The sequence below is a fragment of the Amyelois transitella genome, chromosome 7 (assembly GCF_032362555.1).
Source record: "Amyelois transitella isolate CPQ chromosome 7, ilAmyTran1.1, whole genome shotgun sequence".
NCBI classification, from domain to species: domain Eukaryota; kingdom Metazoa; phylum Arthropoda; class Insecta; order Lepidoptera; family Pyralidae; genus Amyelois; species Amyelois transitella.
Genome location: NC_083510.1, coordinates 8,040,033 through 8,065,960, shown reverse-complemented (window position 1 = coordinate 8,065,960; position 25,928 = coordinate 8,040,033). Strand labels below are relative to the sequence as shown.

Here is a 25,928-nt window from a genome sequence, read left to right as displayed (position 1 = left end):
CAGTTGTAAAGGAATTAAATTTGTTTATATGAAGTTGCCAGCTTTATTGACTATTAGTTAGCTTTCACCTGCGGCTCTGTACTCCAATCCGGATTGGGTTAGTGGTTTAACTGTGAACAGGTAAAAAACAAACAAACTAGCTTTTGCATTTAGTATGGGTTTACACAACTAGCAAGTGGCAGAATAAAAACAATAAATACATAATGCAATAAGTATATCAATTTTTCTATTATCCATAATTTATTCTACTTTCTACAAAAATGTACAGACCTAATTAAAATGTTAAAACTATACAATGGTAGGTGCTACAACAAAAACAATATACACATTTGGATCCAAAAATGATCACAGTATTTCAGCTTCTCCGCCTGGGCTTCCATATGAATGCCAGGATATCCATTCTCCTTCTTAAAATAGAAGCTAAGGTTCTATTAAGAAATGATGTCCTGAATTTCCTTTCCTACCTACTTGGCCTCTCCACACATGGTAAATTATATGCTAAAAATCCTATTTGCTTTTTATATTCACAGGTTGACCCAATTGTTTTAAATATGTCTCTGGAAAATAACAAGAACTCATGTTTATAAACTTTCACAGGATTTTAAATGAGAGATAAATTGTATTATCTTACAACCTATTTTTCGATCTCTTACAGTTGATTCATAAACTTACTGATATCCATTCCATTCCTATCATTCTAAATGGTATGTCTAATAACAGAGAAGCTTTTAATTTTACGTTTCTTTAAAATATGGCAAATAGCACACAGCTCTCTGAGTGTTCCATGTTGAGAGTGGCAGTTTCTATGTTGCCCATTATAGGTCTACTTGGGCATTATGTCCCTAACACTATTTTACAGTTTCAAAACAAAAGAGCAACAACACACAACAAGTAGCAACATTACAAAAAAAAAGAGCAACTGATTTTTTTATGCTCCGTAGCAATTAAAGGTGGAGGAGAGTAAAGAGAAGGAACTTGTCACTTTCAACAAATCAGAGCACAAATGTCATAAAGTTATTGCTTACTTACTACTTTACATGTGAGTTCAGTAAGTTTATTAATTTACAGAAATGTGGATGTAAAGTAATACACTTCATCTCTTGTTTAGAAACCTACAAAACTTCCAAATAAATTCATAAACATGTTGTTCTTGTTATTTTCCTGACATATAAATATTTAAAAAAATAGAGGTGCTCTATTTATCACATAAGTTATTTTAAGACTTCCTCATAGTCTAACTAGCATTTAATGAGATTAACAAGCAAGAATTTTAAAAATGTGTTACATGATGGATCAGTTGCTATTCTTAATAGATCTTTGAAATATGATTCTTGCAAATAATACTAGTGAAATATAATGCTTTTATATGCTGAAAGATTCCCCACAACCGCAAGTGCCTTTTATATTAGGGTTATTGAATACAAATTCTGCTGACAATTTGTCTTCAACATAATCCATTTCAGTTCCTGAAACATACAAGCATAATAAAAATTTGCAAAATTTACAAATAATATGTTTGCTTTACTGACAACATAGAGCTCAAAACTACTTGTCATAACAGCTGAAATGTGGCAAGTAAATTCTTGAAAAAGTATAGTGGAGCACTAAAGGGACTTTCTGGAATTCCCGCAGACATTCATGATTTTAATAGAAATTTTATAGGAATAACCCTTAAATGTTAATTTGTGTACATATTATACTCACCTAAAAGAGTCAGTTGGGCTTTCTTATCTATAATAATTGTGACACCATCTTGTTTTACTTCTTCATCCAATTTGTCTTTAGTTTTTGCATAATCTAATGTGTATGACAAACCATTACACCCTCTCTGCCTAACTCCTACTTTTAAACCAAGAAATCCCTTTGCTTCTTCTTTCGCCATAATTTCTTTGATTTTATTTACAGCTGAAGGGGTGAGTACAAGGGCTGCTCTGGATGGAAGCACTCGTTTTTTTACAGCTCTTACTGTGGCACTTGCTACAGCCTTCGTCGCCATCTATAAACAAATTGAATAGTTGCATTAAGGAATTTTGGTAATGGATAAATAGAACGTATTGGAGAATTTTAACTCCTCCATATAGACACTTTAAACTTTGCTTCAAACAAAGATTTATGTTTAATTTTAAAGATTCCCAGGATATTAAAAACTTTGCATTTACCTGCAATTTATGAATTTCATATGTTTTTGGTATTTTTATTAAATTTCGTAACATAATCGTGTTTTATTTACTGATTTCCTTTTTATCTACGTTTTGGATTGTTGGACTTTTAATTATGACAGCTGACAAAAGTATTGACATTGAATAAATGTCAGAAACATCTGTGTCGCTGTTGTCATTGTCATCGTTGTGAAGTGGCACTCTGGCGAAATTGATGATCAAAATCGATCGCCGGAATGTAGTAAAATATTTTTAGTTTACTTTAAAATAAATTTAAATACGTTAAGACAGTAATGTTATATATTTTTATTTGAGTTTGTGGGCATTATTATTAATTTCGTATAGTCTAAAACATCCATAAGATTTAATACACACGACTGATTTCTGAACTGAACCCGTATTTTAGATTGACACGTCTTCTTTCTCACACTCATGTGGATTTGGATTGAATTGTAATGATTTTGTAAATTATTAAATTTATTAAATTGAAGGATGGGTGGGCAAAAATTTGAGTATGATGAGAGTGGATCAACATTCTTTTATTTCGTTCTCTCATTCCTGGCCTTAATATTAGTGCCAGCGACATTTTATTACTGGCCGCGGAAAAGAAAAGAAGGTGAGCTTCTTGTTTTTGCATCTTTTATCTAAACGAAACCGAAACTAGGTTTAAACTATTTAAATTATTAACAAAAAAATATAATTTCAGCTAATATCAATGTTATTTTTTGGTAATACCGTTATGTCAACTCCTAGCTGCATAAGCGGCGTCATATGTACAAAATATTCTACATGAACCTGTAGGAAATTAAAGCAAACATTATTTTTAGACCATTGGATACCATATGAGGTAATAAAACTATATTTTCTATGTTTCGTTGCAGATCCCGCCAAGAAAGCAGAATTATGTCAATGTCCAAATTGTGTTAAGAAACAGTTAATCATAGAGCAATCACAGCCTTACAAGGGTGTGAAGAATTTTTTCATTAAAGTTGCCATCGTGTCAGGATGGGTGCTGCTTGGATTCCTTGCATATAAAGTGTCACAGTTTGACTATGAGATGTCAAATTTTGATCCATATGATATACTGGGTCTTCCCCCTGGTGCCTCACAGGCAGAAATTAAGAAATCTTACCGCAAGCAGTCTCTAATTCTCCACCCTGACAAAGAAACTGGAGATGAAAAAGCTTTTATGAGATTGACCAAGGCTTATCAGGTGGTTAAAGTTTCCTTACTATTCTGTATCAAACCAATATAAACAAAAACATGTCAACACACTTAAGCAATAAATATTTTTGAGTTTGAGTTTGACTAATTGACACCATTATCCAAAGGTGTGACCAATTTCTATATATATTTTTTGTATGACACATTATGACACATGCAATTGGTTTATTTTTCTTTTTATTTGTTCAGGCTCTCACAGATGATGAAGCGAGGCGAAATTGGGAGAAATATGGCAATCCTGACGGACCAGGGGCAATGAGCTTTGGTATTGCGTTGCCAAGCTGGATTGTGGAGAAGGAAAACAGTGTTTGGGTGCTTGGGCTTTATGCTCTTGTGTTCATGGTCGCATTACCTACTGCTGTAAGTATTATTTAAAAAAAGTTAAAATGGGATAGACATTTCATTCAGGTAAACTTACACAGGTTACAAATTTTCTCTTTAAAACATTTCATCAGATTTTATTTGTGGAATATTGTTGTTGTGGACACTGGACTTAATTTTTTCACATAATCAGGACTTTGATCATGTAAAATTAACTAAATGATTTCCATTCATTGATGTTGCCACATCATGGCTAATGTCCAGGGTACAGAACACTTAAATCCTATCAGAAACATTATATGCAAATTACATAATTTTTTCTTTTCAGGTGGGCACATGGTGGTACAGGTCAATTCGCTTTTCTGGAGAGCAAGTACTGCTTGACACAACCCAAATGTACTTCTACTTCTGTCACAAAACTCCATCAATGCCCCTGAAGCGAGCCCTCATGATTTTGGCGGCCTCTTGTGAATTTGACAAGAGACATAATTCAGAAATTGTTGAGAGGGTTACTGACAATGAAGAAGTACCTATGGTATGTCTTTAATAGGTTCATTATATCCAAAACCCATTAAGATTATAAAAAGTGAATGTACTGTTTGCTTTTTACATACCTAGTGAGAATGAAAGAGACTTATGTATCTCAAAATTTTGCTTATATGAGAGTATGTTTAACAATTATTCTCAAACAAATAATTTATAAGATCACGAGGCTTTTTAATTTAAGTACGGTTGTATCTCATTATACAAGCAAGGATACTAAATGAAAACACAAAATTTTGATTGACCCCAAAAAAAAATTGATTTACATAGGTGATTTTTTTCCTGTTTACAGTAAAAAAAACAGTTTATATGTAGATATATGTATATAATGACAATTCGTTATATTTAAAAAGTGCTTTCAATAATCTTTTCTAATAATAATCATTGCAGCTTTTACGCGAACTACCAAACCTCGGCGAGAAGAACAAAGAGCAGCCTTTGTGCCGGCCCTACAGCATCAAAGCCCGGGCCTTGCTCCACGCTCACCTGTCCCGGATGAAACTCCCTCCGGACACGTTGGAGTGCGATCGGAGATATGTGGTATCCCGCTGCCCGGATCTCATTGTGGAGATGGTCAACTGTGTTAACCAGTTGATAGCGTTGGCCTATGCTAGGAGAAGTAAGTGTCTTTTGTTATAAACTGCTATTCTGGTATAAAATAAGTGTATAATAAAGAGATAATAATTGTTAGGGATTATGATGTTGATAGACTTTTTATTGGTTATTCACCATACCATAAAATATTCCATGAATTGCAAAGGCATTAAACAGAATGCAAGCCATTAAATGGTCCTGAGATGCTTAAAAAGGATCTTGCTATTTGATAAGAAAGCAAGATATTTTAAAACATATTCACTGTATTTTGCATTGATAATCTTATACATGTAAGTAAATGAGTATAAGTAATAGTATACCAAAATAACTTTATATTTTTTTTGTTACAGTACCTCGCCTACCCACCATCGAGACTATAGAGAATTGCATGAAACTCTCACCAATGATAGTCCAAGGCTTATGGGAGTACAAATCTCCTCTCCTACAACTTCCTTACATCACAGAAGACCACCTGAAATACTTCACAAATCGTAAAAAGCACATCAAATCATTATTGCAACTAGCACAGTTACCAGGCGAGGAAAGGAGACAAGTGCTGCGGTTTTTGAATGACAAACAATATGAAGATGTGATGAAAGTTTTGGGGAACATGCCTTATATTCATTTCCAAGTCAACACTGAAGGTATGTGGACTTTTTATTGTGATCGTAGTATTTGAATCCATATTCATAACCTTACTGCCATTCAATACCCATATTATAAATGCAAAAGTTTGTTGCCCTTTCGTAGCATTGTTTTTCTATTACATTTTAATTTCATCTTGAAATGCTCACGCGAGCGAATCCGAAAAAGCTTTAGCCCGGTAAAGCTTTTTGATAACATTTTTATCCTGATAATTGAGATTTGACACATTGTGAAATTGAATGTAATGGCATTCCTACAAATAATTCCATCCAAGCTATGTGAGATCTCCATTATGTAATGAAAATATATAATTAACCGTCTTACATGAATGTAGTCTTATGTACATAGCCCCCTAGAAGGACTCAACTGGTACAAGCTCTAGAGGAATCAATAACCTTCAAGATTATCCCAACATTTATCTTTTGTTTCTTAATTCATTGTTTCAAATTGTTTTCAGTAATTGACGACGAGAATTCCACAGTGGTAACAGCTGGCGCCATTGTTACTGTTACCGTGTTTCTGAGAAGAACTAACATGAGGGAGCTGTTTGGCGATACCACAATAAAAGAAAAAGATAACATTAAGTATGTACACCATTAATTTTACAGTTATTATACATATTTGTACCAGTGTTTGCTCGCAACTTCATTTGTATTCAATAAAAGTAATATGAATTCAATACTTTCTCCTACTGTGCTACATAATTATAAAACTTCTGTTACCAAGTGTACTCAGCTAAGGAAGTAGAAATTTGACGTGGAATAAGGGACTAAGAAAGCATTTTTGGAAAAATCCATTGCAAATGGGAAAAATGAAAATGTGCCGATAATGTTGCGGGCACCAACAAGTGTATAATAAAATAGTATTCATTGCCTTTTATTACAAAATGCAAATCCATATCGGTATAGAAATAATCATAAATAAATACATATATAAATCGCAAGCTCCTTTCACAGAGAAGACGAAGAAGGTGCCGGCGAGAATGGCGAAAAGAATGAAAACGACAAGAATGACAAGGACAAAAAAGAGGTATTCAAGCGGCCAGTATGGATGAAGCAGACTAAAAAGCACCCGTCTTCTAAAAAAAGCAAGAAACCCGCTCCGGCGAAGCAGCAACCCAAGCCAGCGCCCGTTGCCTCGACGCCGCCGCCGCCCGCTAACGATCACAAGAAAACTAAGGAACCAAAGAAGAAGGATGACGAAGGTAATAGAATGAGGCATGCTTTATTAATTAAACTCCAGAAAAGTATGCTGTATTTGATGGAGTTTTTGAAAGTCTATGTTGGTTACATATAAACAGACATATTTTAATAGTAAAAAAAAAAATTTCTTTGCCATGGCTAAAAGCCTTTGGAAGCATGTAGTAGTTTTATTTTATATATACATATATACATTTGTAATAGGGTTTTCGAAAATGGCTTGATCGATTTCATTGAAATTAAAAATATAGGTACACAAGGGGTTACTCTCGTAAATTATATTATAGTTTAAAAATAAAACTAAATTAGATTATGTTTTGCTATTAAACTATACAACGTTACATATTAAAAAACACGACCGATAGTAGTCATGTTTTTCACTATCAGCCTGCATAACGTTTCATTGTTTGCTAATCGCGAGATATTGCGGCGCATCTAAACACACATTAAAATTCCACAAATGACTCACATTTCCTTATAATGTAAGAATTCTTGTTTAATTTTTTGCCCTTGGACCCACCGGGTCTATTTTTTGCTATCAAAACCAATAACCATGTATGCACATATCTTGATTGTGAGTCATCGAAGTTATGAATTTAAATTATATGTTCACTTTATACTGTTGATAGCATGTGAATTCATTTGTCAATGCAAGAAAAATATTAATCCGTACATATAATAAAGTTGCAGCTTGCCAATGTCTAAAAAAGTTATATGGGGTACCTATCCATATGATATGACTAATCTGTTTGTCTTGTGTGTATTTGTGTTAGTTCAACTTTGAAACTGGTTTTAAAAAATCCTCTACATTTCCCAAGAAACATTTAAATTTGTTCGTTCTGGCAAATTTAATTTTTTTAGATCTTTTGCCCAATCAAGACTTTTGGGCAAAAGAACTAATAAAGCTGAGTGGACAAGATTTTTTTAAATATTGATTTATTTCTTTAGGCGATGAATCCGACCATGACAGCTCAGACGAGTCGGCGTCCCGTAGCTCGGGGTCGGAAGACGAGTCGCGCGACAAGTCGTCCGGCGGCGACGAGGACGACGACGACCAGTGGGACAAGTTCCAGAAGAGGTTGCAGAAGCGGGAGCGACTTGAAGGACGCTCCAAGAGTTCGCATCCTGTGCACTGCCCGTACTTCCCTCAGGTTTGGATTCTCGATATCTAGTTTAGTTAAGGGTTGGACCACCAGTCGCACGTCAACTCGTCGGGGGGTGACGAGAACAATTTTAACCAGTGGGACGAATTCCAAAAGTGATGCTAAGCGGGAAGACAAGAATACTTCTTAATCCTGTTGCGAAATTTTTTCAGATTTGGAATCACGATATTTTATTTAGGTTGGGTATTCGGAGTCGGAAAGGTTCCCAGTCATGACTTGTCAAAGGGGAAACTAAGACAGTTTCGCCATAATGCCTCTTAAGATATAGTAATACGGGTAGTGGACTTAATGAGGGAAACTACACGGCAGGGATTATAGTGCTCGCTTTCTGCGCTACCTACAGGTTTCTTTTCGACAGGTTATTAAGCTGTTATATTGACCCCATTATGGGTTAAAAACCTTTTTTATGAAGTCAAAAATAATGTTCAAATGTGATAAGTGTCATACCTATTTGAAAATTATTTTTGTTAATAAATATAAATTACTACGTATTCAGTTCCCTCGTAAATATTTGCGTTGGGATAACTGTAAATGTATTGTTTTTATCTTAATACATTGATACTTTTAAGTTTATTTGGTATTTTTCATTGATGATTTTGCCAAGAATTTATTCCTTCTTTGTCGATTATTAAATTTTTTTGTTAGCGTACTATGATTCAAGTGATATTTTGGTCTGTTCATATTCTTTATTGGCATATTTCATAGGAATTTGCTGTCATCAGCGTAATTTCAACGAACATAGTGATACATTCTAGTGTGTAATTCAACAGCGGCCTAAGTATTCTACACAATTGCCAGGTTCGACTGGCAGAGAATGTACATTTTACGTATGTGAAGTTTAAATAAATAAATAAAAAAGAATTTGTAAATAGGGACAGAAAAATTTCTATTTGTATAAGTGTTAAGTATACAAACAGTATTAAACTCGTTCGTTGTTACTTTTACACTTTTAGAAATAGATCTCATCCACTCCAGAAATTTGCCTAGTAACTAACTCTCAACCGTAGAACAACATATACTTTATACCTGATTTATATTTGGCAACTGAGTGGAGTGGAGTCTAACAAACTCATCGCATTAACACTTATATAAATTGGTTTTCGCAGCGATGTTGATTCCGTATAGCAAAATAAAAATTCTACAACTATTTTATTTACTCAACTTTTTTTTTACATAAAATAAAAAGAAGTTAGTTGAAGTAATTTTTTCAACTCAATTTTCTTGTAAAGAAATCACAATATTGCGACTTGGCAATGGTACTCGCAGTCTTGGACCCCACGTGACTCACATCGGTAGTGTCAATTAGAAGCTATTACTTGTATTCTGACACACAACGCGTGTTACATGGCGCATGTAATGTTAAATGTCTGGTATCATACATCTAACGTCACCTTCAAGGTTAATTGCTTCGAGATAATGTTTTTATTAGCAAAAGATGTTACTGCATATTTACGTTTTCGCATCTTCCCATCTTATTACTTCACGGAGCCAAGAGAGCCTTATTGTTTAAACCTCATTTTGTGGAATTATAAAATTTTGAGAATTAAAGGATTTCCAATATTTTTTATTTGTACATCTGGTACTAAAAGCTTTTACAAAAATTTGTGTTTACGTTGTGACATAATATTGTACTATTCGCATGAGTAAAGAATGAACAGTCATAAGGAAATTCCAATTTTTGCTTATGACTCCTTTATTGTCATACTCCTGGCTTGTCCCGGGATTGTGTCCTCATCCTCACCTGTCTCAAGACGAACCCGGGTCCGCATGATGACCACAGCTTGAGTAAATCAGGTTTTTACAAGGAGCGACTCTCATCTGACCTCCGCAATCTTTGCAGGGGTACCTAAACCCCTATTGGATTAAGGTTATACATATAAAATTATCGTTGTGTATGCCGTGTGGTTCCCGGCACCAATAAAAAAAAAGAATAGGACCACTCCATCTCGTTCCCATGGATGTCGTAAAAGGCGACTAAAGCATAGGCTTATAAACTTGGGATTCTTCTTTTCGGCGATGGGCTAGCAACCCGTCACTATTTGAATCTCAATTCTATCCTTAAGCCAAACAGCTGAACGTGGCCTATCAGTCTTTTCAAGACTGCTGGCTCTGTCTTCCCCGTAAGGGATAAAGACGTGATCATATGTATGTATGTTTAGCATTGTCTAGTGACATGGTGAGTGACATAAAAGTGACTTAGGAACTGAAATACAATTTTTTATATTTATATTGATATTTGTGGGAAATAAAATATTTTTTAATTTCATTTTCATATTTCAGTTTCTAAGCTGATATTACATACCCAAATAGTAAGAAAAGGTAACGAAGAAGATAAGCAATCAAATTAACGTATACCTAGGGTAAGTCCGGGGTAGATGGCCATAGGGGAGAGATGGCCTATGGAAATATTTCAGGGACTCGTTGACTAGATGTCACTGTTAATCGTTTAGTTCGCCGCGCGTCGTCCGTGAGAGCAACGGTTCGGCAAAAGATTTGGCGAAAAAAAAAGAAAAAGTAAGTAAATCCTTTGTTTTTTCTTTCGACTACTGTGAATATTATTTTGATGTCAATTGTTTTATACAACTGTGGTGTCAGTTTCTGAAAATAATGGTGATATTTGTATTTGTTGCAAAGTATACAAACAATGCTAAGTTATCACCTCAAAATTATTTGTTTCGTGTCATTAATTGTTTTAGTTTTAGTTGTGGCCATCTTGCACGGAAAAGATGGAGAGATGGCCAATTGTAATCGGTGTATGATAGCCATATGGTCATCATGTACCGACTGCAATTAGCACTATTGCCATGGCACAGAAATGATGTTTATCAACTGGAGTGTATCCTCTCAACCCAGAAGCGGTGCCAGATTACGCATTTATTCAAGAATCTAGTGACTCAACGAATACTTCTGCTACACAAGAGCTTTCCCAATGTGCATCTGCTGTGGACAATGAAAAGGAACCTGCACCAGGGTGTTCTCATGAATCAAGAAGTGAAACATACCATAGCCCTGTAATCAGTTCTAAAAGATCAAAAATCTCCGTAAGAACTGCCAAGACGTCTAATCTTTCACATCCGAGCACTCCGAAAGAGGTTTCATCCAGTAAAGATCCAGATTACACCCCATCTCGAATTTTACAGGATATACCTATCACCTATTCCACAAAAATTGATTGAAGTGCGTAAACGAGCAAAGCAAGTTGGAACACTATTGACATCGGAAGAACACATCAAAACTAGAAAAAATGCTGCAGAAAAAAGTCAAAAAAAGGAAAATGTGTCAAAATAAAGAAGGAAAAGGAAGAGACAAGAAAAGGTACTGTTCAATGTGTAAAAAGAAAAGCCATTCGAATATTATCTGATAATAGTGACTATATTCCATTCCATATCTGATATTCCATTAAAAATATTGTCAGATAAGAATAAAAACAGAAAGTTAGACAAAAAAGACAACTGCCGTGGATGTGGTGAGAACTACTACGAAACACTTCTCATCGAAGATTGGCTTCAATTACAGTGTACCAGTTTAGGGTTCACGAACACTGTACTGCATTTGAAACCGCCACAACTGAAGTGCTCCAGATGTGGCGAAGAGAAAAGAAGACTTAAAAGTAAAAATGAGACCAAAAAGTAATTATAAGCCTAGAATTAAGTTATGGCCATCTTACCTCTAATGCCTTGGCCATCACACCCGGACACCTCGGGAGAGATGGCCACTTGTGATTTTTAAAAAACTTTAATTAGTAAGGTGTTCTCATTAGAAGTTGTTACTTTTATGTTTGTAATATCAAAGTTGATTCTTTAAAGTTTAATAAAAAATAAATATAATAATAAAAATATAAGTATTTGATTTCTAGTAGAGCTAAGAAAAAACTATGGCCAACTACCCCGGACTTACCCTATAACTCAGTTCTGAATTATGGCCGTAGTAGTATTAGGACCTGTTCGATCATGCCGAGTAGACCTTATTTATGAGCATTTTTTAGATTTCTACATCCATCAAAGCCTTAGGCTAGTGTGAAATAAAATTCTTCGATCATAACATTGTACCCTATTTCAGGAGAAGCAAGAGTACTGGTGGTGCTACATCTGCGACCGCAAATCGCACACGTTGCTGACTGCGCCCGCGCACGTGACCGCGCTGGTGGACACGCACGAGCTGCAACTGCGCTTCACGGCGCCGAGGTGGCCGGGGCTCTATACGTTAGCCTGCTGTCTCAGATCAGGTAAGGATATGAAGAAATAGGCTACTTGGTGGTCGCTGAAGGGTTCCAAAAGAGGAGGTCCTGGGTGCGTACGCATATTTTGGTGAAGTGCGGCAGGGAAGACCGCGGCGGCACGACGGCACAACGTACTACGTTAGTTGATCTCAAGTCGCCTGTTATCAGCGAGGGTATCTCATCTTAAAACGCGGTTATGATATTAAAACGTTCATTTTTTAACATAAGTTCAAACGTAGCGATCGCTAGCAAAATCACGATTCCTGCATAGTTCTTTTGCTAGTTAAGCATTATTTTTTATTTATCTACAAATATGATTTAAAGCACTTTTAACCATATTCCACAGGCAGTACCAATATTTATTCACATTTTTTTTTTGCGGCCCGTTTGCCCTGTTCCCATTTAGATGGATCGTCTTAATTTTCAGTTCATCGGAAGACGTACTTATTTACTTAAGAATGTTTGAAAATGAAACTCCCTAATTTTATAAGATTTGGACTTCAAATGTCCACGGTCAGTAGAGTCTTTAATGTCAAATTTTTGTTTCTACCTATTTTGATTTATACGCCAACGTAGCGTACGACGTAGATAGGCATCTTAGGATCTTCCACGCGTACGAAGTCGCGGGCAACATAGTTCATTTTATATATGTAGACGATAATATCACCGGCTGCATTAGATTGAAATTTCATTAGCAATACGAATTTTTACGGCATCGTTACAAAAATCTATTTCCTGTGGCCTTGTAACTTATAAACTGTCTGACCTAAGAATTTACATCGAAATCAGTTTACATAATATAACAGCTGTAGTTATTGCGGGCGTCCAAACCTATCTACGTTTAACATTATGTGGATCGTGTTCCCGATTCATTCACACAATCACGCCTATATCCCTTGTGGGGTAGACGGAGCCAGCAGTCTTGAAAGATTGATAGGCCACGTACAGCTGATAGGCTTTATGATTGAATTGAGATTAAAATAGTGACAAGTTGCTAGCCCATCGTCTAAAAAAAGAATCCCACGTTTATAACCCTGATTGTTTACTTTTTCTTAATATAGACATGTTTTCGTTATTGGAGTCTACATAAATACATAAGTAAAACACCTCCTTTCCGCGGGGGTTGGTTATTTAAGTCTCCCAAATTTTTTTAGTTTTCTGTTTAAGTTTTTTGAATTTAAATCTCAGCTCTCAATCTAAAAAGCTGAATGTAGCTATTCGGTCGTTTCGAGACTCCTTCTGATTAGCTCTGTCTACCCCGCAAGTAATATAAACGTATGTATGAATGTTCACGTTAGATCGAGCAATATTTGGAAACCTATTTCTTTCTCGATAGTTTAATAAAAGTAGTTTAACATCTTTGTCGTGTTGACCACGGGCCATCAGAATCAGCTTGTTACAGCGGAGCCTATCAACAGAAACTGAACCCGAGTATATAAAATGGAGTATTAAAAATCCAGTTATCAAAACAAAACATAGCATCGAACCTCGCGTATGTCAATGTGTGGGCATTAAAAGGAAAATGACAGTTTATATATACAATTAATCATTTCTAGAAATAGTCTGGCAAGTAATGTTACTCTGTAACCTAAACATTCCCCGACGAGGCCATAATCTGAATTCGCGAAATTGCGAAGACTTACATGAGTCCCTCATGTATGGATTCATATCGCATGACATTACACGGTAAATTGCGAGTTCATTATAAAAAGCATTAACTCTATTTTGAATAAATGATGTTGAAATTAAGCGTTAATTATGAGAGTTATAATCTGTTTGTTTTCCTAGTTGCATCCTTACCTGTGCTTCAGAGCCGGAGTAAAGTGAATAGAAAAAAAGAATGAGTGGGTTTTAGGCAGAAATTGGTGAAAGAAAAAAGGCATAATGGCTTTGAGTAAAAATTGGTAGAAGACAATAACATTAATGCAGCAAAGCCTTGAATGCCTTAAGGTTGACATAGCGCTGTATAATGTACTAATAAAAAGGCCGCGCGAATTTAGCGCCACCTACGCGCGTGATTTTAGCGCCACCTACACACCCGAATTTAGCGCCACCTATAAAATATACAAGAGTTCCGCGAATCCCAAGGAGATTATAGTTTTTATTAGGATGAAAAGTACCCTATGTTCTCCTCCAGACTCAATTAAATATATATTTACTACTGCAAAATTTTAAGAAGGATTGCTTCAGTAGTACTCTTAAAGATAATAAAGTTACTTTCGCAATTATAATATTACTACTTATTTGGCATTGTCTATGTTCAGATTCATACATCGCGATGGATCAGCAACAAGACATGAAGCTGGACGTGAAGGAAGCGGCGGCTGTGCCCGCCGAGCACCCGCAGTGGGACCTCAGCGACTCTGACACCGACAACAACGATCAGGTCAGTAATGGTGACTAAAACACATCAAATGTAATGTTTTACACAATCATGTCAGTTGAATGAGAGCAAAATCAAACAGAAATAGATCCGGAACATTGAAACGCCATTTGGATTGTCAGTCTATTATTTTGTTTTTTTTTTCTCTTAGGTTGTACAAAACATCAGGTTTTAAAATAAAGTACAATGTAAGGTCAGATATGACGCGATAATCTTCGGGATCATTCTAAAATGCAGTCCTGATAATGAAAATAAATGATACAAAACTAAAAATACACTTTTAAGCATTTCCATAGTCATCAGACTCAAACGTGCGTCATGTGCATATAAATTGTGATAATTTTTTACCCATATTAGCACACCCATTTATGGATTGTTCTTTATTTTATTAAGTGGTCAAATGTTTATTATATGTTCTAACAAAATATAGTGCAATAACCTGCAGTTTATGTTTTTATGGTGCACAATTTTCGACATGACCTAAAGAATCCTTTAAGTATTATCTTAAATTTTATCAGCTAGATTTTGTCAGAAGTTTCGAACTTACTTCAAGACTAACTCTATTTGTGTAATTTGTCCCTTAATATTTTGGTATTTATGGAGTTCTTACAGGAAGTAAGAAGGAAGTTCAAATAGGTAGATTCTTCTGATTAATCTACTTTTACTGTTGTTAGGATGTCACTTAACTAATTGTCTCTATTTTCTATAACCTCAAATCAGCAAATAAAAACTTTCCCGCTTTTAAGTGTACTACCTGCCTTTTATATTAAATAGAATTTTTTAATTTTAAAATTTACTTTAATATATAACTAGCGACGTTCAAAGGCATTTAGGCTTTGCACGGGTAGTAACTATTATACATTTTATGTATAAATCTGCCACAAAACCCCTCTTTCCAAAATTTTTAACAGGACTAAAATCCGTCCCAAGATTAGCTGACATTTTAGACGTACAGAGAAAATAGGTGGACTTTATAATATGAAGTAAAGTGGATACCTAATATATTATAACTTAATAATACCTTTTTTTGAGAAAGTTAAGCCATCATTTTATATACTTTCTGTATTTATAATTAATTTTCGGATGTTGATTCTTGAATGCTTAATCGATTATGACAATCGTAGGTCGACGACCGATCTCGGCGAGGCCAAGGTTCTGCAACAAAAGCCTCTGCCAAAACTCTATACTTATTTTAATACTTGTAAACAAACGTGCCTCTTAGAATTTTACTACGATTCTGCGATGTTTATGAATGGCTCTTGGTGTAATATTGGCAAAATATTTTTTTTTATGAGTGAAACATTTAACATATTTATGTACTTGAGTTATTTATTTTTATTAAGTATATTTTGATGACAGATTGATGTGGTTTAATAACTGTATTCTAATAACTAACAAATAGTTATATTGTAAAGAATGACTTAGTAATGGGTACCGGTACGAGTATACATATGTATATTACAAACATTTGCCGGGGCTCATTAGTTACACTCCTAATCTTTGTGCAAATTTTAGTGTCAAAAGATTGTGCGTTAATGAGACTTTTATGAGCTACATATTGACATCGATTCGATAGTTTATAATTTGTGCAATTTAGTTGGCAAGAAGTGCTGATGCCAGATTCTAATCGAGTTCTATTTGTCAGCTGTCAATGCGCGTTCTGAACCCGGATTAAAAAGTGGTCTCTGATTCACTTTACAACTGTTTATTGGTGTCGACTCCTGTTCTAATGATAAATCTTGCGAAATTTATGCAAAGTAGCTTTTCTTCGCTGCGCACATAAACGATTGAATTCGGAATAATATAGGACTATAGAAGTTGAATAGTTAAATATGATGCCGCAACTGATGTTTGGGACAACATATGTCCCAAACATCAGTTCACTCACACAGTCTCTTTTTCGATTTATTTGACAGCTTTACTGTGCGCGATGCAAGACGAAGAAAAGTATTATTCCAACAGTTTCAAGTAAAATATGGCATATCTATTGTCTTATCTAAATTATTGCGATTTCTTTGGTTGCGCCAGAAGTATGAAGGGCTTTCTCGGATTAGTCTCCCATATCATTGAACTAAATTTCGGGCTAACTCGAACTTTGTGATCCGATTTATTTTATATTTTTAGACTTTAACCTTCATTAATCTGGATTGTTCAAGTAGTATGAAGCGTAACATCATTAAGCCGTTCCAATAGTTTTGCGCACTTCATTAGACACAAAACCTTGTTAAATTATGGATCTTAACCATTACTGATTGATTTATACAGGCTGGGTGTTAGGTAATATTTAATGCTATTATATATTGACAAAATGGGGGTCTAGGGTATATTTTTTTTATTTTATGAAATATTTGTTTCATGATAAAAGTTAAGAAGCAGCTTTATATTTTTTTCATTATTATATTATATATATATAAATATAACTACATAGTATAAAACAAAGTCGCTATTTTAGTCTGTTTGTCTGTATGCTTAAATCTTTAAAATTACGCAACGGATTTTGATGCGGTTTTTGTAACAGGTAGAGTGATTCAAGAGGAAGGTTTTTATGTATAATTTTTTCCGAATTTTGCACCCGTGCGAAGCCGGGGCGGGTCGCTAGTGAATTATAATCAAATGTGGACAATTTTAATAAACATCCTATATAGGCCTTTGAACCCTGCTAATTGCAACTTATGTTGTTGGATATTGTTTGTGTTAATAGAAGTGTGAATGTTATATGTTTTGTTGCAGGGTGGCAATGAAAGTGAATTCACGACAGACGACGAGGAGGTCGAAGAGGAGTAATCGAAGATACCTAAGTTATTTTTATATAGTTTATCATGTGGTGTATGCGAAATTTTGTTGTATGATCAGAGAGAATGAATATAATATTTTATATTCTAAATTTGTTCTTTTTATTCAGCTGTCTACAGGTATTATGTGGACAGAAAGTTTTACTTCAAGGTACCTACTGTAATCTTGTTTATTTTACGAACAAATTTATTTGGCTCGACCGAGTGACCGTGCGGCATCCAGTCCTGGCTCGCTACAGATAGGTATAAGTACGTAGGTACGTACATTGATTATGTAGGCGATAACTTCGCCCCCTCCTCGGATTACTGAACTGCTTGCAGTGTGTCAGGCTGCACAAAGGGATGTCGGCTGGTTTGGAGGGTATCGTCCTCCGGCGCGGAGGCTGGTCGGGGGCGGGGGGCGAGGGGGAGTGCCGGCCGGGGCTGAGAGACGTCCGCGCCGCACTCGCGCGCCGCTTCTCGCCACAAACCCACGACCGAACGACCGACGCCCGTGCCCGGTGTCGCATTACCGCTCTAAAAATATCCCGCGAGCGCGATCGCCTATTTAGAAACTGACCGCGCCGTGTTTTGAACCAGTGATTGACAGTGCCAAGTGAAGATACCACCCGAACCCCCCAGATATCCCCCGACGTGAGTATCCCTGAGGACGATCGTCCGCAGATATTACATTACCGCATCGCGGTTTTAAAATAAACAGCTGTTCTTGGAATCGATAGCGTATGGTTACGCGCTAAATCGGGACTAACTATGCTTAGTGTTGATTTTTAAGAAATATGAGATGATATACCTAGCGAGAATATGCATAAAATTCGTCAAATGTTCATAAAATAAATTAAAGCATATAATAGGTATAAAAGTATAATAATGAAATATAAAAAATAAACATTATCTTATCACAAAATATGAAATTAAAAATTTCCTTTCAAACTACAACTAACAAAATATGATACGGGTAGGTATTTGACAAATAACAATAACGTCATCTTCGTATGTGACTAACCGCAAATAGGGTAAATAACAACAATATATTTATATGATAAAATACTCGTATTATTAGGCTGCAAGACCTGTTTGGTTAGTTGTGTAGTAAGTTATTGAAATAATGAATGAATCGAGAGGCGAAGTTCCACATTCTTGGGTGTCTAGATATAAGCTGAACCTGGTCAATTGCATAAGCGCCGAGCCCGGGGTGTCGTGGGCCGAGTCGGTTACGATGTTTTGTAAAAATTCAGCGGTAGTTGGCAACAACAGCCGTAGAACTAATTGGCAATTATACAGGAGACGAGGAAAACGCGGCCCTCGGGAGAATCGTGATCGCGGTGGACCTTGAAGATTATTCTGCATTTTTGCTTTATCAATGGTCCAATCGTTGGTCGAGTAATTACCAAAGCCTAGACACGGACATTAAACAGTGATGGTTTTTTGCGATGCTCAATAACAAACTGCGTGATAATTTACACTTATCAATTTTTTTTATTAGGTTTTTTTAACGTGTACTTATAAAAACGTGCAGAGAAAATAATGTAGCTCTTTTTGTGACAAAATGTCACATCTTTGGTGAATGATATTTGGGATAGAAGAAAAAATTATGAATATATATTTCGTAAATAAATTCCTTTATCGTCAACTTTTTAGGCGTCTCAGTCGTTGAGGGTTTGCTCCTATTATAATTTTGTGTAATGATCAATTATCAAAATTCCTAATACTGATTTCTACATAAGTACCAACGTACAAAATACAGAACAAATCATATTTTGAATTACCTGAATTTTTTTCATATTTATCGATTTCCGAATGCGGAAACTGCAGCCATTAAAAATACCTACTATTCAATAGTTATAGGATTGAGATTTCAACCTTGGCTAGTTATTCCTGTAGCATTTTATCGGGCACCTGGTTCTTAGTTACAGATACGTCCATGGTTATCTATTGAAGCATGTCGCAAATTTGGGTTTTTTATTGCGTTCCCTTTTTGCAAAATATTTATTTTTCTCCTATATTCGTCATACTCAGTTTATTATTTATATTCGCGAAGTTTATTAAAATGATATTCGACTATTCCTTTAACACCCGCAGATAATGTACCTTTTTAGAGATGTAAGAATTTTCATGATCGGTCGGATCGGATCGGTCGGACTAATAACTGCTTACTAGTTTACTTGAGGTAGATGTTAGGTGTTATTTCTGATACTTATAATTTTTTTTATCAACAAATAATTTGTTTTACGGTGTTAGTTACAACATCCATTAATTTTCCAAAAAACTGGTTGCGATTAGTAGGTACACAACTTTCCGGGTTGAAGCGGCATAGTTATTTCTCGAAAAGTAAGTAGGTAAGTAATTGTTCACGAGTCCATAAAAAAAGTTATATAGCAACAATTCTTGTTTGAACCTTTATGAAAAAAAAAAACCCTGATGTCGTGCCTTAAACTTGCTTGTTATACCTTAGATGAATTCCAAACCATCTCAACATCCTTTACTTTATATTTTCTCTGCATTCTAATTAGCAACAATATTTTGTCATAAGTACGAAAATACGAAAATTTTACGATCACAGCGTGTATTAATCGCTATGACTCAAAATTAATAGAAGAAAAATGTAAATGGGATAGTCCAACATTTCCCTGCATTCCACGCGTATCGGGGTTATGGGCGTAGTCAGAAATTTCCATGGTAGGTAGTGGGTTCGAATATGGCTTGAGGCTACGATTGGTGATACCCCGGCGCGTTGGCTACGGCCGGGCGATGAATCGAACAGTGGACTGATAGCGGGCCGGTTAGACGAGTCTTACCAGAGTGCAACGGCCCAAACTGAAGGGAATTTTAAAACGTTCATACTTGCAAGCCCTTTGATTTTATAATGTAACACAGACACAAAGCCGGATCGGACCAATAGCTTGTGGTAGACCCTGGTCAGGATATCACTTATCTAACGGTTTACTTCTTTATCAAACACCAAAACCTCTTTGATTAAGCTAAGGATCTAAAACTGCAAAAAAAGAGAATTTAATAAAACGCACTATAAAAACCTTAATGATATTTATTCTTCACAATATACATAAGTATACTAATATATGCAAATTATTTAGTATTTATACTACGCCGCGGGCTCATCAGACAAAGAAGGTGCAATAAGGAAAATTCATAATGCAAATGAGCCAGCCACTGTAGATAATAATAGGTACCGATACTGAAAACAATAATGAAGTACACTCGATTCCGAGTAGTAGGTATTTAATTTACTATACATACTGTTATACCACAACGAATAGATAACAATAATTCCTAATGTTTATTGACCTAATTCTTAACCCAATAAAAAGTGATAGCCGCTTTATTTACTTATTGTTAAGACAGAGAAGTTAGGTAATATAAAGAAGCTGTCCGATTCAGCATGTAATTTTGAATTAGCCGTACCTACCTATAAATAATAAAATCATACATTACGTTTGTAATAAAAGTTTTAAAAGGAATTTATTATTATTTAGACATCTTATTTACTAAAAATAAGTTGGTAGTGAAAAATGGCATATTTTATTACTCGTTCACTGTGAATTATAATTACATAATTTAACACTTCTAGAATCGTTATTGGAAAATAGGGGTATATGTTGTTAGCCTTACAATATAGGTACTTATACATTCATAGCTCTCAAGTTAGTCTGACAAACCACGTGTGAAATAAACTGTGAATAGGAAAATTCTATTTTACATTTCATTCTTGATTCGGACATAATTAAATAAATGCAATTTTATTTATAACTTTGTTTTACATGTTGCAATATACGACAATCAGGTCGCATGTTTACTACTTAATTCTCTGTATGCTATATGAGAACAAGACTAGTTAAATCATGTATACCTCCAAAGCTGTTTAATAAAACTATTTATTTAGCACTTAAATCAATATATAATAATAGTATTTGGAATATATGACATTTGTCAATCATCAGGAATGCTTAGCTTTAAGAATAATTACGGGCTTGTAAATTACTATGGTAATAAAATTGCAGAAGAGCAGTAATTTGCATCGTTTTGCATAGATATTAAAGTAGATAGGACAAGAAAAGCTTAAACATCGTGTTTATTTACATAAAAATGTTCTTTGATTAGTATGTAGCTCATTTAGTGGAAAAATCCATACCTACATCCTTAGATTTAATATCATACCTTTTGTCAAAACTATTAGCTCTGTCTTCCTCGCAAGGGATAAAGACGTGATTATATGTATGTATATATTTTTACTGACTAAGTTTTTGTCTGTTTTGTATAGTACATCTTTGGTCACAAATAAAAACATAAGGACTTGATCTATAAATTTGCAAGGAAGTTCCACATACAAGTTTGATTTAATAATTTGAATGTTTGCCTTCGCTATATTACGATGAGTCAGTAGGGCGTCTGTCCGGTGACCGTCGCGTTGTGACGAAATGAGGATTGATTGACTCATTCATGATTTCTATATTTATCATCGATAGTTTTGAAATAAACATGCTATTTAACTTATGATCAGTTGATGATTGTAATGCAAGTAACAATAAAAAATTATATGAGAACTTCGAATAAACATGGATTACTAATAACCAATATGAACAGCTTTCCCCAGTGAAAAATCATCCAATTTCTATTCAAATTATATTGATACAACTATGTCATGGGAATCCAAGAGTGCGTTAGTTTATTGCACAAAGCGACCCTTCCGTCTGACTAAGTTCTTCATGGTAATTCCCAAGTAATTCCACTATATGAAATTTCTTACGACATATAACATGAAACAAAGAGATAGTGTTTTTTTTTTAAAGTGCCGGAAATCACATATTTATAGCAATTTAAATGTTTACTTACATAGTTGTGACAATGCTTCAAATTAAATTTAAAAGTTAAGCATTCCAATGTTGAAGAGCGTGGTTCGGTGAGTTTGAGACACTGTTCAGCGTGCCCTCATAAACATGTCAATGTGCCACTGCGATCTATCGTGCACATCCACCATATCCGTTCTGCACATAAACTACACATCAGATGCTCTTTGTCTCGAAAATTAGTCATAATATAGGTACTGTATAATTTTTATATAGGGTGAATTTGAATTCATTGCATTCTTTTAGTTGTTTTAGATTGCGTATGATTCTATTCACGCCGTGTTCACGCCTGATTGATTTTAATTTGTTGGAGAAACTTAAAAATCTATTAAGTTTACAATAGTAGGTAAATATACTAACTTCATTAAAGATTTTTTTTTCGTATATCAAGAAAACTATTATTTTGTATGTTTTTATTTTGATGTTATCCAATAAGTTAAAATCAATCTGTATAATTTCTTGAAATCCAGAATAAACGCCACAAGTAGGATATTACGTGGTAAGAGATTGATGACAAAAGGGTAACCGCAACTAAGACACAGCTACCATTACATAATACAGCATTGGATTACAACCTTAAGATTGATTGGGTCACTTAAATTTCCACAAGCGAGTTATAAATAAGCAAGAATTGGCGAACCTAAATTCTGAAGGAATTTGGGGATAGACTCTGATAACATAAATAAAATGATTGGTCTTTTGCCAAACTACTATTATTCTATTCACAAAACTCGCGATACGTCAGATATTGTTGGCTTAGAAACACGATTTAAGTTTTCTGTAGTATTTTCAGTGGGTTCGCGTAAAGTATTTTAAGCACTATGATAACATTGAACTTGGCAGTCTCATTCAGTAGGTCAATATACTTGTATACAAAGTTACATAAGACATTGAGCTAACCTAAAGTTGTCTAATAAATTTTTGAAAAAAATGTCACTGATAGCTGTTTATGTACTTTTATTATTCGTTCAACGTTCAATCCAACGTTCGACAAGTTAATCTGTGAGCAAGTACCTACTTAATTTATTACAGGATTTAGAGGCAAAATTTGGTTTAATTATCTTGTATATTTAGGTGCATATTCCCACAGCCGGTAAGAAATTTTATTAATATAAGTAGGTATTTCTGCTAAACCCATTTCGATGATAATACGAGTATCTAATAAATTAAAAATAATTACCTATTATCATTGATATTCATAAATTTCAAATGTACCCATTAAATATAATCAGACGATTCTTCCGTGGTTTTCTCTATTTTCCTCTAATAGGTACTACTTTAACTTCCACCAACATTTGAAATCAAAGTTATCAGTGAAGCGAGCGCTTGCTCGAGACGATGCCGATGGCCGGTCGCCAAATCTTTCGTAACTCTGCTATATTTACAGACCAAGGTTCTTACATGCATTTTGAGGGTTATTGACACCCTGACGTTATACAATAAGTTATCCAATATTGAGCACGCAAAATTGTGGAGTGTTTTTTTAGAGGCAAAGCTGACAGTCGACGGCAATGTCGGCGTCGTCCGTAAAGTGCCAAGTTTACGCCAGCGCGATCAGCACCGTACGTACAGAAATAATACGAGGTTAACCTAAATATAATGTCTGCAAGGAAATTATCCAATGCTTAGACGTTTTATGACGCAGGATGTTGGTACAAACCTCCAAGCAAGCTGCCCTGTGTTCTGCTTCAGAAATGGATCAAAGAACAAAACAAAACTTGGGTTGTCGACCTCTCGAATTGCGGAAGCCATAACGTCAATATTTGCAAAAGATCCCCTTAAATGCAAAAGTTATGCTGACAAGATTACAAAAAAAAATAATATTTAAGTGCGTCGTCATGAATTTGCAGAATGCATATATACTTACAGTTTGCACAAAGGATTTTAAATGTGCCGTGTGGTTTCCGGCACCAATATTACAAGGAATAGGACCAGTCTATCTCTTTCCTACTGATGTCGTAAAAGGCGCCTGAGGGATAGGCTTATAAACTTGAGATTCTTCTTTTAGGTGATGGGCTAGCATCCTGTCACCTGAACGTGGCCCATGAGTCTTTCAAGACTGCTAGCTCTGTCTACCCCGCAAGGGATATAGTACCTGATTATATGAATGAATGAAAGAGGATTTTAAACATGAAACATGAAAACGACAAATCAATTAACTACTACGGAAGGAAGTAATGATATTGTTATTAAATAGTATGAAAAGAAAAACCTCTTATTTTAAAAATAAAAACTGCGCATAATTTGTCTGCTCTAAGAACTATCCTGCTTGATGAAGTCTGTGATAAGCAGGTATTATTGATATTTGGCACTCTGGTAGATAATAATCAAGATTCATATGTATGAAGCTTCATTCCGACGTTTTCACGAGAGCGAAGGTTCAATGTCAGTAAATTATAATAAAAAAACAATTTGTCCATATTTCATATTAAAAATAAATCACTTCTTTCGAATGTGCGACTAACTAAAGTACAGGGTACGGTTCATTGATTTATATGAATCAGACATTGTACTGTACAAGTAGGTACCTACCTTACGAAATTAATAGTATTCAGATTATTGCTATTTAATTTTACATCTGACACATTAAAATGATCTATAGCGGTAATTGAGTCGATATTGGTTAGATCTTTTGATAATTATCTTTCGCCATGATCTGTCTGTGTTAATTATTTGGCGTTAAGTAAAACAGCGGCTGCCTTATCATCTTCTTTTCAAATGTCTCTTCACAAAGTGACCCAGTAATTACTTAGGTATGTACGAGTCATATACTTATATAGTGTAGATACTGTATAGTGCTTCAGTTTTCTGTGAGGTAGAAAAGCTTCTTAAAGCACTAAAACAACAAAAAGGACAAATTCAAACACTTGTCATATGGTAATAATCATTAAATAAATAGTAATAACAAATAGTGATTTCAATTTGAATACTTATTGGAAGCTTACAACGCTTACGCGCGCTTTCCTATTTAGAGATAACGCTGCATAATAGGTTTAAGAAGTATCCTCATAAATATATTCATAACAATACATTCTAATAAAGCTAAGAATAGTCTAACAGTTGCGTAGTGAAGAATCAAGTCCATTCGGATGGCGCCACACCTCAGCCTCTGAATACTGGCGTGGCTGCGCAAACGCAGAACGCCGCACGCTCAAAGTTGCGACACCGTGCTGCAGCCGGACTCTGGCATGCATGCGTATGCGTTGGCTCTCGTCTCATTGTACGCAATCAAATGTTAACTTGGTGGTATAAAATAGAATTTACACATTGTTAGTTAAAAACAAAAGTGTCTTGGTATACTTTTGTAAATTTTTTTTTGGTCATATTCCAAGGCAGGCAAGGAAGTAAAATCATCTACCTTCATATATTAGCGCGGAATATACAAGGTAAAAATAAAAATTGTAATAGATAATGGAATATTTTTGGCGAAGTCAAATAAAAGACATCGACGCGTTTCTCGTCTTTATCACTCGGACTACAGTATTTTGATTAAGTATAACCGATGCTCTTACGGCGTGGGAAATATTGCGAGGAAACCTGCTCATTCAAACAACCGGGATGTGTAATTATCTCCAGTACGAGTTAGGTTCTCCTGCAAAGGTTGCAGAACTCAAGTCGGAAATCTTTTCGAGTAAAAAGCAACAAAGGTACCTACCCAATCCTGGATCGTGAATCATGATCATTGGCGTACCGCAGCCTCTTAAGGAAAGAGATGATGATACGAGGCTCAACTGAGACTAACGTCAATAGGAGATACATTAATAATAACGTCTTTATACATCGCTTACGGGGTAAAGAAAGCCTGCATGCTCGAGACCACTAAA

At 35.1% G+C, this 25,928-nt stretch overlaps 3 protein-coding genes across 9 annotated transcripts in view; 2 read left to right on the top strand and 1 right to left on the bottom strand.

Moving 5' to 3' along the window:
• Positions 1 to 219: 219 nt before the first annotated feature.
• Positions 220 to 2,294, bottom strand: LOC106132573 (iron-sulfur cluster assembly 1 homolog, mitochondrial). The gene is made up of 3 exons (XM_013332022.2): positions 2,160 to 2,294; positions 1,705 to 1,996; positions 220 to 1,466 (listed from the first exon to the last, which is right to left on the bottom strand). Exons 1-3 carry the CDS (start codon positions 2,211 to 2,213, stop codon positions 1,363 to 1,365), a joined length of 450 nt encoding a protein of 149 aa, XP_013187476.1. The 5' UTR covers positions 2,214 to 2,294; the 3' UTR covers positions 220 to 1,362.
• A 94-nt stretch (positions 2,295 to 2,388) lies between these two features.
• Positions 2,389 to 17,334, top strand: LOC106134255 (translocation protein SEC63 homolog). The gene is made up of 12 exons (XM_013334255.2): positions 2,389 to 2,775; positions 3,041 to 3,372; positions 3,573 to 3,743; positions 4,033 to 4,239; positions 4,638 to 4,866; positions 5,192 to 5,485; positions 5,944 to 6,070; positions 6,443 to 6,690; positions 7,634 to 7,836; positions 11,908 to 12,073; positions 14,332 to 14,453; positions 17,181 to 17,334. Exons 1-12 carry the CDS (start codon positions 2,652 to 2,654, stop codon positions 17,232 to 17,234), a joined length of 2,277 nt encoding a protein of 758 aa, XP_013189709.2. The 5' UTR covers positions 2,389 to 2,651; the 3' UTR covers positions 17,235 to 17,334.
• A 357-nt stretch (positions 17,335 to 17,691) lies between these two features.
• LOC106131377 (PDZ and LIM domain protein Zasp) overlaps positions 17,692 to 25,928 on the top strand; it is a 36,736-nt gene continuing 28,499 nt past the window's right edge. For all 7 annotated transcript variants that reach the window (XM_060945269.1, XM_060945274.1, XM_060945275.1 and 4 more), the window contains exon 1: positions 17,692 to 17,875. The gene's annotated coding sequence lies outside the window, so the exon portion shown is untranslated. The remainder of the gene's footprint in view (positions 17,876 to 25,928) is intronic.